Genomic DNA, 16090 nt, shown 5'->3' on the forward strand with positions numbered 1-16090 from the left:
CTTTAGTTGCTAATGCTACCTCTATATTAAATTTTTCTTCTTTATTTATCCATGTAGATGTAGCATATGTGGAAATCTTACTAGAAAGAGCTTGCTTAGGCCTGTTTTGTGGTGTTTTCTTTTATGAATTCTTTGTATCTTCTATCTTGAATGTCAGTTCTCAGAGTGTAGTCTGAGAAACTCTGAAGGCCCTCAAAGATACTTTAAGGGAATCTATGATATCAAAAGTTTTTTCAAAATAATACCAAAATATTATTTAGTATTTGCCTATTAAAATTCTCTTCTGTTTTCTAATTATATATCTATGTGAGGCTGGATTTTCTTCATATACCTCAACCAAAATAGCAAATTACAATATAGTGAATGCTGAAGTAGGTATAAGAATCCAGATATCTTTTGTTGTCAGACATTTAAGAAAATTTAGGGGGAAATCAATAATACTACTCAGTATTTTTTTTGTTTTGAAATATTTTCCAAAAAATGTTATTTATATGAATGTGTAATGAACTTAAGTCAAAATATAATGAATAGATATTTTAAAAATGGTAAATTTAATAGGATGTAACATAAAGAAACAGCTAAGTAATTCATTGGATAGAGTATCAGACCTAGAGTAGGATGACCTAATTTCAAAAGTGGCCTCAGATACTTACTAAGCTGTGTGATCCAGAGAAAGTCACTTAACCTACTTTGCTTCAGTTTCTTCAACTGTAAAATGAGCTGGAAAAGGAAATGGCAAAGCACTCTGGTATCTTTGCTAAAAAATTCCAAAAAGATGTCATAAAGAATTGGGCACAGCTAAAAATTGACTAAACAATTTGAACAAAATTATTCTACAATATGGAAAAAACCTTTTGGGTCCTCAGGTATTTTTAAGACTTTTGTAAAAGAGACCTGAGATCAAAAAAATTTGAAAATTGGTCTGGAACAAAGTTTTGCTCATGATAAGAACTTAATAAATGCTTCTTAAGTTTAACTGAATTACTAATCTTACTATATAGCTGTGAGTATTCAAGCTAATAACATAGAATATATTATATGTATACATATGTATACATATGTACACATATTTTGACAGTAAAACACTTTATAAACATAAGCTATTGTTAATATTACTATGTATATGTTTCCACCAAACTTCATAATTAGGGTATAACTTTTCAAGTGCTATAAAGGTGAATCAGAGTAAATTTCTATTTCTAATAATAAAAATATTCCCAAGACAACCTATTCTCCCTCCCTGCTGCCACATATACATTTCAAACTCACGGTACACCAATATAGCATGCACAACAGTCATTGCTTGCAGATAGTTTAAATCTTACTGGTCCCATTTGTCCCATTTACTAACATATAAAAAACCAATACAAGGGTAACAGTAAGATGATTCCAGATCCATTATGGTTCTAGTTTAAAGCAACAAGGGTGGAAGGGACCATTCATCAAGATATGTTGAAATGAAAAACACATAATGATTTTTAAAATGTGCTAGATGCCAAAGAAAAAAACCAAAGCATAGCTATGCCTATAATCTAAAACAATTGCTGTTTTAAATAACAGGCCCCAACATACTTGGCAAGCAATGTATTCATTTTCTTTTGTGGCATATATAAGAAAGTTGTTTCCATGTGTCATAAATTTAACATAAGTGGCAAAAGGGAATGTAAACCATAAGAATCACCTATGAAAAGATACAGTATGTAAAATAAATCTGTTATTCTTTTGCTAGAAGACTTCAACTTAAATGGCTAATTTAATTAATATACATTAGAGGATTCTATTGTTTCAGTATCTTCCAAAACTTTCAATATTCCTTTTATTTTAGAGTTTCAAAGACTGTTTTCTATTAATTATCTTTATAAGTTTCTATGTTATATGATATCACTTTCTATGAGATTATCTGATAATACTCTAGTTCCTATCAAGATTCTTCAGGACACAGAATTTATAGGATCATAGATTTATAGCTGGAAAAGTCTTCCAAAGCCACCTAGCTCAACTTTCTTATTTAGATAGGTTGTGACTTGTTTGTGGTCACATGAGTAATTATTAAGTATCAGAAGTGGGATTAAACCCTAAATCTTCCCTAATTTATATCTAATTCTTTATACCCTAACTACAGCCTCTCTGCCATCTACACTTTCTATGATACTAGGTTCTCTTGGGAGTCTTGGGAGTCTTGGGTATTAATCAACAAAACAATGAATAAAGAAAAAATTTATTAAGTACTTGCTATATAGCCAGGCATTATACTATGTGTCTTTTTTAGGAAATATTAGAAAAGTTCACCTATCTGATAAAATCAGATCTCTTGGTTGTAAAGTTTCTTTTTGGGAATCTTTTCTATAACATATCTAACTGGGTTAGTGTTCAGACCCCTAATGATAAATACAAATTATAATGGGGGACAGTCCATTTCACTTATGATAAGTTCTAACTCCTAAATAATTTAACCGGATATTGAATTGAGCATCACTTTGTAAATTTTAATTATGGCTCCTAATTCTCTGCTCCAAGATCAAGCAAAATAAGTATAAGTCCTCTTCTTCAGGACATCTGTCTAAATATTTGAAAATGTTTATCATATATAATATTCTCTTTTTTTCAATTAAATATCTCATTCCTAAAATTTATCTTTGCTGTCATTTACATTTCTTAGTTATCCTCTACTGAAGAGATGCCAGCTTGACAACACTGTATAATTGGCACTAAACACAAAAATCTAGATATGGGTTAAGGAAAGAAAATTTGACTTCTTTTTTGGATGCTCTTCTTTTATCGATTGATATTTCTTTATTGACTATTAAATCATATGCCTGAGATCATATGCTTTTGTTTCTTATGCCAGATTGTTAACTCAAATTAAGCTTGTAGTTCACCAAAACCTATAGTTCTTTCTCCACTCAAATTGTGGTCTAGTGACATTCTTTTCATTTTCTTCTTCTGGAGTTGATTTTTTGAAACACACATAAATTTAATTTTATTAAATTGTGTCTTTTGTTTTTATCAACTAAGATCTTTGGGATCCTACTTTGTCATCAAATGTAATGGCTTTATTTACTACCCAAATTTCATAAACATTCTATTTAAGCTTCCATGAAGATCAAATGCTTATAAATGATAATCAAAAGCAAAAATCTGAGATATTCCTTTATAGACCTAGTCTGACACTGAACCAAAGTGTTACTACCGCTCCTTTGGTCCATCCTTTCAACAAATTTAATCTCCACCTAACTATATAATCAGGTAGTCCATACTTTCCATATTTTCCAGAAGAAAACTGTAACAATTTACCAGTATCTGTGAATAAATATCTTTTAGTATTTCCCTGGTGTATCAGGGTAATGATTCTGTTAAAAATGAAAATGAAATTATACTGGTATAACCTTTTCTTTATAAAAACATGGAGATTTTTTTGTAATTTTTTAGTGATTCTCTTTTTAAAATCCTCACAATCCAACTATTCAACAATATGCTCCAAAATGTTATTAAGAAATGAAGTTATTTTAGAGTTTGAAGTATCTACTTCTTTCCCTTCCAAAAATTCTTAAGATGTTTACCTATATTCCATTCTCAGAGATTTTTCAAAGGTTACTTACAGTGGCTTAGTCCCATCTTTCTGTTCAGCAGCTTGCTGAAATTTTACCTATTAATGTGAATTCATTAGGAGCTATCTAGGCACTTTCTTGTCACATTCCAACCTGTTTTAATTTCTAATTTCTTGTGAGCTATTTTTCCCAATACTTAAAAATCTAAAAATCATTTTCCTAGGCAAAGAAATAAAAGTAAAAAAAGGAGTTGAGTGTTTTTTACCTTCTTGCTTATCTATCCTTAACTTATCATATCTATACTTAGCACAGCTGGGGAGAGAAAAGGCCTTTTGATATATTATTAAAAAGAAAAAAAAGATCCTTTGGTACAGATCTTGTACTTTTTCTGGAAAGCTGGGATCTACCTATATGTCCAAAAATGGGGTAATATATGATTTCTCAGAAAAATAAGTTGTTTATTTTAATACTGGTATAAGGTAGAAGTTTATAATTTACATCACTAGCTTTTTATTAAAAATTGGAAAAAATCTATTTGGATAAAAGGGGTTTTTGTGTTTCTTTTTAAAGAAAATATAAGATGCTGTCCTCAAAAACCATTGCGAATTAACTTCCTAATAGGCTCTGGGCATTATGACCCCTCCTGATTTACTTTAATTTTACTTCATCTCCCTTCCTTTATCATCAGGAACCTTTAAGTTCTATCACTCCTTACTGGTTTTGGAAATAAAAAGCATCCAAATAAAAAGCCTCCAACTATTATTTTTATAATTATAAATTTGGAAGAATCAATACATCTCTGGTTCTGGATTTATTTAGTCTTTTTGAAGTCTTCCCTTCCTTCTGATCATCATATCTAGAATTAAGTGCTTTTATCAATGCATTGACTAACATCTTTAATTAAAGTGTGACATTACCCAGATGTTTCAAAATTGCTAGCCTACTAACTTCCCAAACAAACTTCTGACTCACCCTGAAAGGCAGTATGCTCTCCTATGAGACATAATTTCTGGTCTGAAAGTCAGGAAATGTACATTCACATCTCAATTGTCACTTCCTAAATGTGTGGCTATGGATAAATCACTTAGCACATCTGAGCTGTAATATTCCCATGTGTAAGTGGAGACTAGTAATATTAGCACTCTATCTCACAGGAAGGTTATAAGGATGGTGCATTGTAAATTGAAAACACTACATACTTGTAAGTTGTTATGGTAAAACAGCTTCTATTTATTTTTAAAGGACTAGAATCTCTTCTGAAGAATGAATAACTTATTTGTATACAACATGACACATTTTCAAACAAATATCTTTTCTACATGTATATAGACTATGATTACAAGAAAGTTGAGTAGACAAATTCTCTAAATCATAAGAGAGAATCCAGTCCAGGAAATTTTAGTACTAAGGATCAGAGCTATTGAAACATAATGCTTTTTCAATGGTTTTTTATGTAATCAATTTTCAATGTCTATTTTTAAAAATTCCCTATAAATCTATCATAGAGAAGCAGCTTGGAACAACAGAGACCTGGCCCTGGCCTCAAGGAAAGCTTTATTTAACTCTGTTCTTTGGTCTCTATTGGCTGTATATCACTGAAAAAAATTTTAATTTCTTAGTATCCTATCAACTTCCTAAGATTATTAGTTGCAGAGAAAGAATCAATTTGTTTTGCTTAAAGACATTTTTTTTGCCTCCCTCCACCAAAGAAATCATAGATCAGACACCTATGTCTATGACCAATATGAGAAGAGGAAAGAAGGAACAGAAGAAGGAGAACTAGTCAACAATAAATATTTATTAAACATTTACTATGTGGAATTATTGTGCTCAGTGCTAGGAATACAAAGAAGTGTAAAAATATAGCTATATATCCTCAAAGAACTCACATGAAAGGTATGGGGAATGAGGTGGATGAACCAGGAAAGGTATCCTGCAGCTGAGTCTTGAAAGAAACTAGGAAGTCAGGAAGCCAAAAGGCAGAGGTGAATAACATTCCAAATTAGTGAAAGGATATCAGGTTAGAAGACAAATATTCCAAAAGACAAGAGAGCTAAATTTTAATTGATGCTTGTGCCCTCAAGAATGGAAATATATGATTTAGTAAGAGAAAAAACTTACCTTTTCTAAATGTGACTAATTAACTCCACCATAAATAGCTTTTTAAAAAAGGTGCGTGTAAACACAGTATTGAATTATAATGTCCATTTCACATCACAATATCTCATTATTGGAAGGGACATCCAAAGTCCTTTCATCCCAACTACACTTGAAGAGAACACATATGATAAGTGACTATCCTGATCTGCCTGAAGACCTTCAATAAGGAAAACTACATAACTACCCAAGTGAGCCTATTCTTCTATTGGATAGCTCTCATTGTTAGGAAATTGTTCTTAATTATAAGTCGAAGTCACTTCTTTGTGACTTCTACTCATGTCTTCCAATTCTGCTCTCTGGGGCCATGCCAAACAAAACCAATCATCCTTCCCCTTAAAAACCTTTAAGATGTTATTTTCCTCCATCCTGAACTCTACCCACAAATATTTTCTTCCCAAAGCTAAACATTCTCATATTCTTTAAGTAGCCATCATATGGCATAATCTTGAGGTCTCAACCATCTTTCTTGTTTTCTCTGGATACTCCCTTTTATTAAAATCCTTTCTAAGACATAGTTTTCAGAAATGAAAATAATATTCCAGATGTATTTGTTCTGGAGTATTATCTACATGATCTTGGGCACATTATAAACAATATTATTAGTATTGAGAGTGTATATACTCAACTGTGCCTACCACAATATCTTATATGGGATTACTATCTATTTAGGAGAGGGAATGGGGGGAAAGAAGAGAGAAAAATTTGGAATATAAGGTTTTGAGGTGTAAATGTTGAAAACTATCTTTGCATATATTTTGAAAAAAATTAAAAGCTATTATTACAAATAAATTAAAAAATAGAATGTCTAAAACACATTCCATAATATACACATTATTAAAGTAGAATTGAAATCAATGCATTTGTTAATTTTAACTTATGAAAGTGATCTATTTGCATTTCAATTTTCTTAACAATTTATAGTTGTGTAGATACAAATATTATAGTCATATTGTGAAGTATCATAAATTTCTCATTCAAGAAATATGGTTTTTAAAGGTTTTGGCTAAAGCTTCATAAAACAAACAAATAAACAAAAACCTTACTCCATAGAGAACAAACAGTAGGAGAAAGCAAAAAAAGCACTTCATTCAGTCTAAGCTCATTTACATTGTCTACCCAATATGACCCGACCTTTCAATAAATTGTTATTCACCTCAACTACAGAAATCTTTCAGTCACAGCAGGTGTGAGGCTGGTGAGGAAGGATGATGTCAGAGGGGTACATACTGTACACAAAGCCTAAAAGCTGGTTAAAATTCTTGCCAGTCACCAATTCCCTTTTCGTTACCTCTAAGCATCTGGCACTGTCTGTCACATCAATGCTGTTGCTTGACTGTGTGTCCACTCTCAACCCAAGGTTATAATTTACTGAAAAACAGAAACATTTCCTGAATTTCTCTAACCTCTGACTGCATAATGTGGTGAAACCCTTTCCAAAAGGCTTGTGACAATGTATTGAGATAAAACCTGCCCCTATCTCAAACTAAGCAGAAAGTTTCCCTTTGGAAATTTGTACTATGTAGCAAAACTCAAACAATACCAACTCTTCCTGACAGAAACTCCCAAATACATGAACATCATGAAACACCAGGGAAACCTTCTTCCTTAGCCTTCAAACATATACTGACATAAATAACTCTCTTCCACATGTTCTACTTTATATTATATTAGATATATAGGTGTATGTATGTATATATGCATATGTGTATATATGTGTGGGTGTAGATATATATATATGTATATATAATATATAGAGATATATGTATATACATGCATATATATGTATGTATACACACATACAGTAATAACAAGGCAGTACTTAATAAAATAGTCTCTTCTAGAACAAATCTCTTCTAGATCTCTGATCTTGACTCATAAAAGTAGCTAGGCCTGATTACTCCTAGCCTTCCAAATGCTCTATTTAAAACTGAAAGTGACCTTTGAGAGCATCTAGTATAATACAACCTCCTCATTTTGTAAATGAGAAAACTTAGGCTTGTAGAGGTCTTTACTTGGATAAAGTCAGTAGGTCATAAATAGCTGAGCCAGAAGTCTAAACTAAGTGCTTTTTGCCTACATAATCAGGAGTTTTCTTCCCATAGCACCATATTCTCTCTCTGGTTTCTTTCCATACTAACAAGCATTCTCAAGAGTTTGTAATCCATAGCAAGTCTTCCTCATCTGTCTAAAAACATCCTGTATTACAGCTGAATTTCAATATTTTCAATTGTATTAATATTCATAGAAGCTCTAGGGGTTGATTTCTATTAAGCCTGCCCTCATTTCTTAGATCCCAGAATTTTAAAACTAAAAGGAACTTTAAAACATTGTCTGGGATAATTTATTCATTATATAGATGAAGAAGTTTAGGTCCAAAGATGTGCTCAAGGTCACATATCCCCTACCCTTACAAACCTGCATTTTTTTTTTCAGGATTCTGTGGGAAAGAAGAGGGGGAACAGCAATAAAATCACTTACTGTACTCTGCAGTCTTCTGTTAAGCTCCCATATCTTTGAACTCTGGAATCATGTTAATCATAGAGTCATAGGATTTAGAATTGGCAGGAATCTTAGTTATTGTATTTAGTTTTCTTCATTTTACATATAAAGAAAGTGGTACTAAGAAACATCATATGACTTGCCCAATATTACACAGAACATAATTGGCAGAACCAGAATTCAGAATTAGGTCTTCATATTCCAAGTCTAGTACTCTTTCCTTTATATCATACTGTCTCCAAGTAACCTAGTGGTAATTTTCATGTAGAACTGTGAACTGATTCAATCAATCTGGAGAGCAATTTGGAACTATGCCCAAAGGGTGATCAAACTGCATTGTAAAACATGCAATTGGTCAAAACATACTATTTTCACCTTTTTTTTTTTTTTGCTTTTTCTTTCTCATGGTTTTTCCTTTTTGTTCTGATTTTTCTTTAACTTGACTAATATGAAAATGTTTTAAGTGACTGTATATGCATAACCTAAGGGAAAAAAAAAGAAGGAAGAAAAGAGGAAAAAAAATTGGGACTCAAAAAATGAATGTTGATTTTTTTTGAGGCAATTGGAATTAAATGACTTGACCAGAGCCAAACAGCTAGTAAGTATCAAGTGTCTGAGGTTTAAACTCAAGTCCTCCTGACTTCAATGCCAGTATTCTATCCATTATCGCATTTTAGCTGCCCTCCAAAACATTTTTATATATGATTAGAAAAATAAAATACTTCTGAAAACTATAAAATAAAAAACTAAGTATTTCTTGAAGACAAGTCTTTCTAATTCTCTATTCCATTAGGCCATGTTGCCTTTTGTAATTGCTATAGTGAAAAGAATAAGATGAAAACCAAGAATAATAATTATGTGGTAGATCAGTTATTTGCTATTCTCTTTTCTATTACTTGCCTTTTCGCATGTACCAATCAGAAAATTTAGCAGTGATCAGTGAGGTGGAAATTTTTCTATCACAGGCAGGACACTAAATGAATATTATGATATATACAACATGTGTTTACACATGCATATTTACTCATTTTGATTGTTCCAATAAGTCATTGTCCATAGTTGCTGGTCTAGAATAAAAACATCTTAAACCGCTAGTAGCTGGAGATAAATATTTCATTTCTCTCTCCCAACACTGTCCACATCTTAGGAACATATTTTGGAACAAGCACCTGGATGAATTTAGAGATCTCCAGAAACCCATCATTCTTCAAGACGAAATGAACTTTGTAACTTACACTCCCCAGATAATTTTCTACCCAAATTGTGCAACCTCATCATGTCCTGCATTCTCTTTCTTTCCCCCTCCCCCCCCTCCCTCAGCTTCTCTATATATGTTTTTCCCCCTATTAGATTATGAGGACAGAGACTTTGTATACCTGATGTATGCCACACAGTAGGCGTTTAATAAACGTTTATTGACTATTGACAGGGATAAAATAAGTAAGAACTATCTATCACTCTTACTAAAAAAAAGTCTGTACTATTCTTGCCTCTAGCTCCAAGGCTAAGGCCAGAGGCCAGTATATTATCTCCTTCATACTAAACAAAGAAAAAAGGAGAAAGCATAGAATTCATCTCTACCCTTCTCATGTCCTTAATTTAATTTATTTCTCCTTAATTCTGAGCACCTGATCTCACCTACTATTGAGTATGGAGACTAAAAAAGTTTTGATTTCTTAATTCAATTACTAACACCTTTCATCATTCCTTTCAATGCACATTCTTTTCTCCCTTTGTTCAAGTGTCTCCCCCTATAATCTGCCTTCTGTCCCTTGAGCAGTACTGTTCAAGATCACTACAGAGTAGATAGTTAAAGCAAATGTTTTCCCTTTTACTTGCCTTGTATTCAATACCTGATCATTGTCTATTTCTTGTTACTCTTTCCTCACTCCTTTTCTGTCACATTGAATTCTTATCATTCTCTTTTTCCTTTTCTGACCAATCTTTGCTTTCTCCACTACTCCTCTTTTTTCTCTCTTCTTTCATTTACACAAACACACACACACACTCACTCACTCACACACACACACACACACACACACACACACACATAGAAAGGTATTAAATAGATAAGATAAAGATAGATACTATATATATACAGATGTGTTTGTATAAAATCTTTTACTTAGGATTCAATTTTGTCTTCTCTTTTAAAAAAAGTCATCCCTATGGCTAGAATCTGGAAAATGAATGCATGTCCATCAATTGGAGAATGGTTCAGCAAATTGTGGTATATGAATGTTATGGAATATTATTGTTCTGTAAGAAATGACCAGCAGGATGAATACAGAGAGACTTGGAAAGACTTACATGAAGTGATGCTAAGTGAAATGAGCAGAAACAGGAGATCCTTATACACTTCAATAACAATACTGTATAAGGATATATTCTGATGGAAATGGATATCTTCAACAAAGAAAAGATCTAATTCAGTTCTAATTGATCAATGATGGACAGAATCAATCACAGCCAGAGAAGGAACACTGGGAAATTAGTGTAAATTGTTTGCATTTTTGTTTTCTTTTCCACGTTATTTTTACCTTCTGAATCCAATTCTTCCTGTGCAACAAGAGAACTGTTCGGTTCTGCACACACATATTGTATCTAGGATATACTATAACATATTTAACATGTATAAGACTGCCTGCCACCTGGGGAAGGGAAAAGTCAGAACAGAAGTGAGTGCAAGGGATAATGTTGTGAAAACTTATCCATGCATATGTATTGTCGTTAAAAACTTATAATAAAAAAAATAAAAATAAAAACAACTTATTTCTTGGAAAAAATTTTATCCCTAGAGATTTTTTAAAATTGTAGTTTGTGCATTTTCCTCATCTTCAAAGAATAGCTAGGTCAAAATCCTTAGTATCATAATCCTTCAATACTGAATAGTGGAAAAAAGGGAGAATCCAAAATGGTTCCCACTGATGACTGCTGTGGAAAGGCATATTGCTTGAGACATGTTATGGTTTTACAATTCAATTGGTTTCACTGTCTGGGAATAAGAAAAGATAAATCACTTTACTCACATTAAGTGACATGCTAACATTCAGAAAGGAAGAATAGGGATTTGAAATAATGGACTCTGACTTCAATTTCAGTATTCATTTCACTGGGTTATAATGTGTTTTTTAAACATAAAAAAATTCCATATTATTTCTCTCCTTTTTAATTTTAAAATTAATTTTATTTATTCCCTTACATCACCTTAAATTGCTATCTACTTTTATATTCATATTCAGTAATATTGCTGGCTGCCTGAGGGAAGAAACTATGTCATCAGTTTTTTTTTTTTTTCTTATTATTATTTTGGCCTTACAGTACCATGCACAGTGCTGGGGACATAGCACCAAATGTACCTAAACACCTTTATGAAGAAACTTATTTGCATTTTAACAATACTACTTTGTATAAAATATCAGGAATCTGTTATTCTATAGATGGATAAAAAGAAACATACATATAAATATTATGGAATAGATTTTTATCTTTTGTTTGTTTTGTATTTCTATCTTATAACAATTTAAGAAATGGAGATTACCAGGATGATAAATTATGATTCTTAAGCATAATATTAGATGTAGACACACTGTATAGAAAGTCACATTCACAAATCAATAGTGGATAGTTCTACCCATTTCTTTAATAGCTGCTTTCTAGTATAAATTTTTATTTAACTGGAAAAATCATTCACTGGAGAATTTTTTGACAATTTTATGCACTGTGGGTTTTTCTGTATACTGGTAAGCCTCATACTTATCAGAATATTCACGTGTGTGTGTGTGTGTGTGTGTGTGTGTGAGAGAGAGAGAGAGAGAGAGAGAGAGAGAGAGAGAGAGAGAAAGAGAGAGAGAGAGAGAGAGAGAGAGAGAGAGAGAGAGAGAGAGAGATTCTTATTCACTTCTGGTAATGTCAGTTCAAGTGGATTATAGACTTAAAACTGGAAGCAACTTTTAGGTTACCTACACCAACCTTCTCATTTTACAGATGAGAAAAACCAAGATTGAGATTAGATGACTTGCCTGAGTTCAAAAGACAGAGAAGGGATTTGAAACAATATCTTCTGACTTCCAATTCAGTCCTTATTATCCAATCCTCAGTGCACTGTTACATAGTATTTTTAAATATATAGAATATCCCCATGCTATTTATTCATTTATCATATCTTGAGACTTTTATCCATTGGGATATGAATGGTTATGCTTAAAGTTCAGTGATAGCAGCAAATGTGTTATGTTCCTTCTGTGGGAAGGGATCTTCTTCAAAATAACTTAGTCCTATCTACCACACCAGAAAAGAGAATCAAGATTAGCTATTTTAAAGATAAATAGGATTATTATCTCTACTGGGACTAAGGTTTTCCTGCCCCTAATATCATTATGGGTTTTAGCTCTTGACTTTCTTGTTGACTTGTCCTATATATTTTGTCTGCTCTTGGAATCTTGCCTCTTATCTCTGGTTCATGTTTAGTTTCTGGCTGCTGACCATTCAGATTTGGCCTTTCCATCTTCCTTTCCAGGTCCTCGTTTAGTCTATTTAAGATGCCTTTATGAAGGAAGCATTAAATTATAACAGCAAGAAAATCTGCCACCTCATTTGCCCCTCAACTCCCATAAAGCTGTGATAAAACTAAAATTTTTTGGTAAATAAAAGAAAGGACCAAATGTAGCTGGCTACATTCTTAAGTGAAATAAATTCATTTTGTTCTTTTAATTCAGAGCAAATGCCAAATGGAGTTTACTAGGTGGTCCTCTATTTAGTAATGAGGTTTATTTGTTGCAATAAAATTGCAAAACTCTTATTTGTTTTATGTCATCCATGTCACAGGGAAGAGAAGAGGACAAAACAAATAATATGAGTAAGAGGTTTTCGCTTTTCTTGCTTGTCTGGAGTCTTAGCAATGTAGGGTTCTTTTTCTCTCTTTAAGCATAATATACTCCACATGAATAAGCCACTTCACTTTATATTCTGGAGGCAATAAAGTCTGTGAATGGAATTAGTATGAGTAGCATAAGGCTGACTGAACAGAAAAATATATGAAGACCACAAAAGTTACTTAAGAGTCTTGTATAATACTTGAAAAAAAAAAACCCAGAAAGGAGTTGTCCTTGATCTTACTTATAAGAATATAATTTTCTAAATATGGCATCAAATATTTGATAATTATAGTACTAATAAAATATTTGTAAATAAGGTTTTTTTCAAGTACTGATGTTTATAAACTACTCAAAAAGATACTTCCAGGGCTATTCTGTTGATTCTAAATCTCTTTACAAAAAGATCTTCCTTTAAAAAGGTATCACAAACAGTTCAAGTATGTCTAGAATTATTGATTTTGTTCTAATTACAGCCTGCCCATTCTGTTTCCCATACAATTCTTAATAACATGATGAGTGTAAGTACATTGCATCCCATTATTAAGAAACAATTATGAAGGGGAAATAAAGTAAAATCTGTCATTAAAGAATGTATAATTTTAAAAAATGCTTTGATAATATTTCCCTGAAGTACTGAAAAAAAATTGAACTCTAAAGTTTTACTGCTTAAATAAAGTAAAACCTCTACTCAAGTTCTCTTTTCTAATAACAGTTTTTTGCTCCTCATCTATACTGTTTCACAGGACAAGATATGTATGAAACTTTGTTTATCTTTATTCAACTGATTTTTATGATATTAGCATAAATCAGCCTTTTGTTACAATAAACTAAAACAACCACCTTACTTCCAATATTTCACTTTCTATTGAAATGGCTTATTTATTATTTTTTTATTCTACTGATTGCATTATTTTCCCTTATTTCTCCTGCTTTAAGTAAGTTGTTTTCTAATCCCTAAAGTTATAGGTCATCTCTAATAACTGAAAGTCTTCTTATGCCCTACATACTATCCATTTAATCAAGTAGATATGATGTCTGTAACATCTTATAATTTAGAGAAATATATTTAGGAGAGATGCAAGAAACTGAAAAACATACTTAGTCCTTAATTTAGTGCTGAATTTTTAGAATGCCTAAAGAGCATAGCAGGGGAAGGTTAAAGGCACCTAACATACCATCTGGAAGGAGAATGATAATTAAATGTAACAGTCTATGGAGGTAAATACAATGGGTAATGGATGAAAAATTAAATGAAGATAGAGATTTCTTATGAAAAGAAATGGTCTTTTGGGAGTAACAAACAGCATTTTAAATTATCATCTACATAGCAACACTGTAGAATAACAATATCATAAAAGCTGGAGTCTGAAGGGGAAAGCCAGGAGATTTAAATGTAAGTTTTTAAGAAGAAGAAACAAAAAGAAAGGACAGAAAAGAAGCAAATGGATGAAAAAAAATCTCATGAAGATTAGATGATGTAAAATTCAATTTAAAGAAAATGTATTAAGTACCTACCATATGTAAGTTCTAAGATCTGGAAATACAAAGACAAAAATGAAAGTCTCTTCCTAGAGGAAGGTAAAAGAGAAAGTAGAAAAATATGGGAAAAAGTTGGAGGTAGAAAGAATGGGATGGGGAAAGAAGATACATTGAGACAGAGAATGTGAATGAAGATAGATGAAGGAATTCCATCCTGACAGAAAATAGCACTATATGGCACAGACCTCAAATTTCTCAAAAGCCACCCCTCTCATCCAGTCCTACCTGGTCGGGAGGATGGTGGTCACCACTTGAGGCCTTGAGGGTTGGGGGGAGTAAAGTTGGGGGAAATAGAGGGATCCTCAGGGCAAGTTTCCGACAAGTATGAGGAGGAGCCTTCCCCCTGTGTGAAAAAAAAGGGAGGCTGTCATTTTTTTTGGCATTGAAATATATATATTTCTCTCTATATATATCTATGTTGTACTTAGTGTTAAATTTTTTTTTTCCCCCTGGGAGAACTCTTGGATAAGCCACTAAACTGGAAATTTGAAACTTCCAACACACATATTCTTCAATGTCTCTCATGTGGCCTGGTACCTTTTACAATAAGTACAACTGAATGGCTTATATGGTATTCTGGCCTTTGGGAAATTTTAATTTTATTATTCCAAAGAGCTATGTATTAAATATTATCTTCACCATAACTACTAAGGCATTTTATATAGAGCAACCCTATGACAATGGTGTTAATTTACAGGAAGTGGTCTGTGATATTAAATGAAACTGCCCTAGTATTCCAAGCTCAAGCCCAATATTAAGAGTGAAATAAGAATTTTATTTTTTTTAAGAGAGGAATATTGAAGGGAAAATTGTTTTAATTCATCTAAGTTACTCCAAAGAAGATCTAAGTATTTTATAATGTCCTGAAAGTGTTAAAGTTAATTGTTTCCATATTTAAAAAGATATGATAATACTTTTAGACAATCTTACTTTTCATATATCTATAACATATTTATCTAACATATAGATATTCAAACCTAATGATAAGGAAAGTCATAAACTTCAAAGAAAAGGTAAATGGATGTCCTTTCACTTAAGGCAGAAAGGATTGATTTTCATTTCAAAGCTGAATTTGAGATGTCATACAATATTGTTTGATTCAGCATCATTTCTTAGGAAAAATACTTTTAATACGGAGGGAAAAATTTTTTATTTTGGTACAATTAGTTTTGAAATACTTAGTTTTTATGATAGCTAGTTAAATTTGTGTTTATCTCCCTGCCATTTCTGAATTGTTTTCTCCTTGCGTATGGCATGGCAATGGGTTAATATCAACAATATGAAAGAAATATTAAGTCAATGATGAAATAATATTCAGTTTATGATTCTGGCAGGAAAGATAATCTAGCAGATAAAGGAGATCTTATATCTTGATCATAATTATTAATATTATGATTGATTCATTAACTTTACTATAAAATATGACTGAATTATAAACTGATTCAAATACATTATTAAAAGACACAG

General features: G+C 31.9%; 1 protein-coding gene across 2 annotated transcripts in view; it reads right to left on the minus strand.

The window, feature by feature from the left end:
- Positions 1-16090, minus strand: part of PLCB1 (phospholipase C beta 1) — an 844697-nt gene that overhangs the window by 69268 nt on the left and 759339 nt on the right. Inside the window, exon 32 of one of the 2 annotated variants that reach the window (XM_051975943.1) lies at positions 14849-14966. The exons of the other annotated variant lie outside the window; for it this stretch is intronic. Coding sequence (XP_051831903.1) covers positions 14868-14966 — 99 coding nt within the window. The 3' untranslated portion in view covers positions 14849-14867. The remainder of the gene's footprint in view (positions 1-14848; positions 14967-16090) is intronic. 2 annotated transcript variants of the gene reach the window in all.

Source organism: Antechinus flavipes, chromosome 2 (assembly GCF_016432865.1).
Source record: "Antechinus flavipes isolate AdamAnt ecotype Samford, QLD, Australia chromosome 2, AdamAnt_v2, whole genome shotgun sequence".
Classification (NCBI taxonomy): Eukaryota; Metazoa; Chordata; class Mammalia; order Dasyuromorphia; family Dasyuridae; genus Antechinus; species Antechinus flavipes.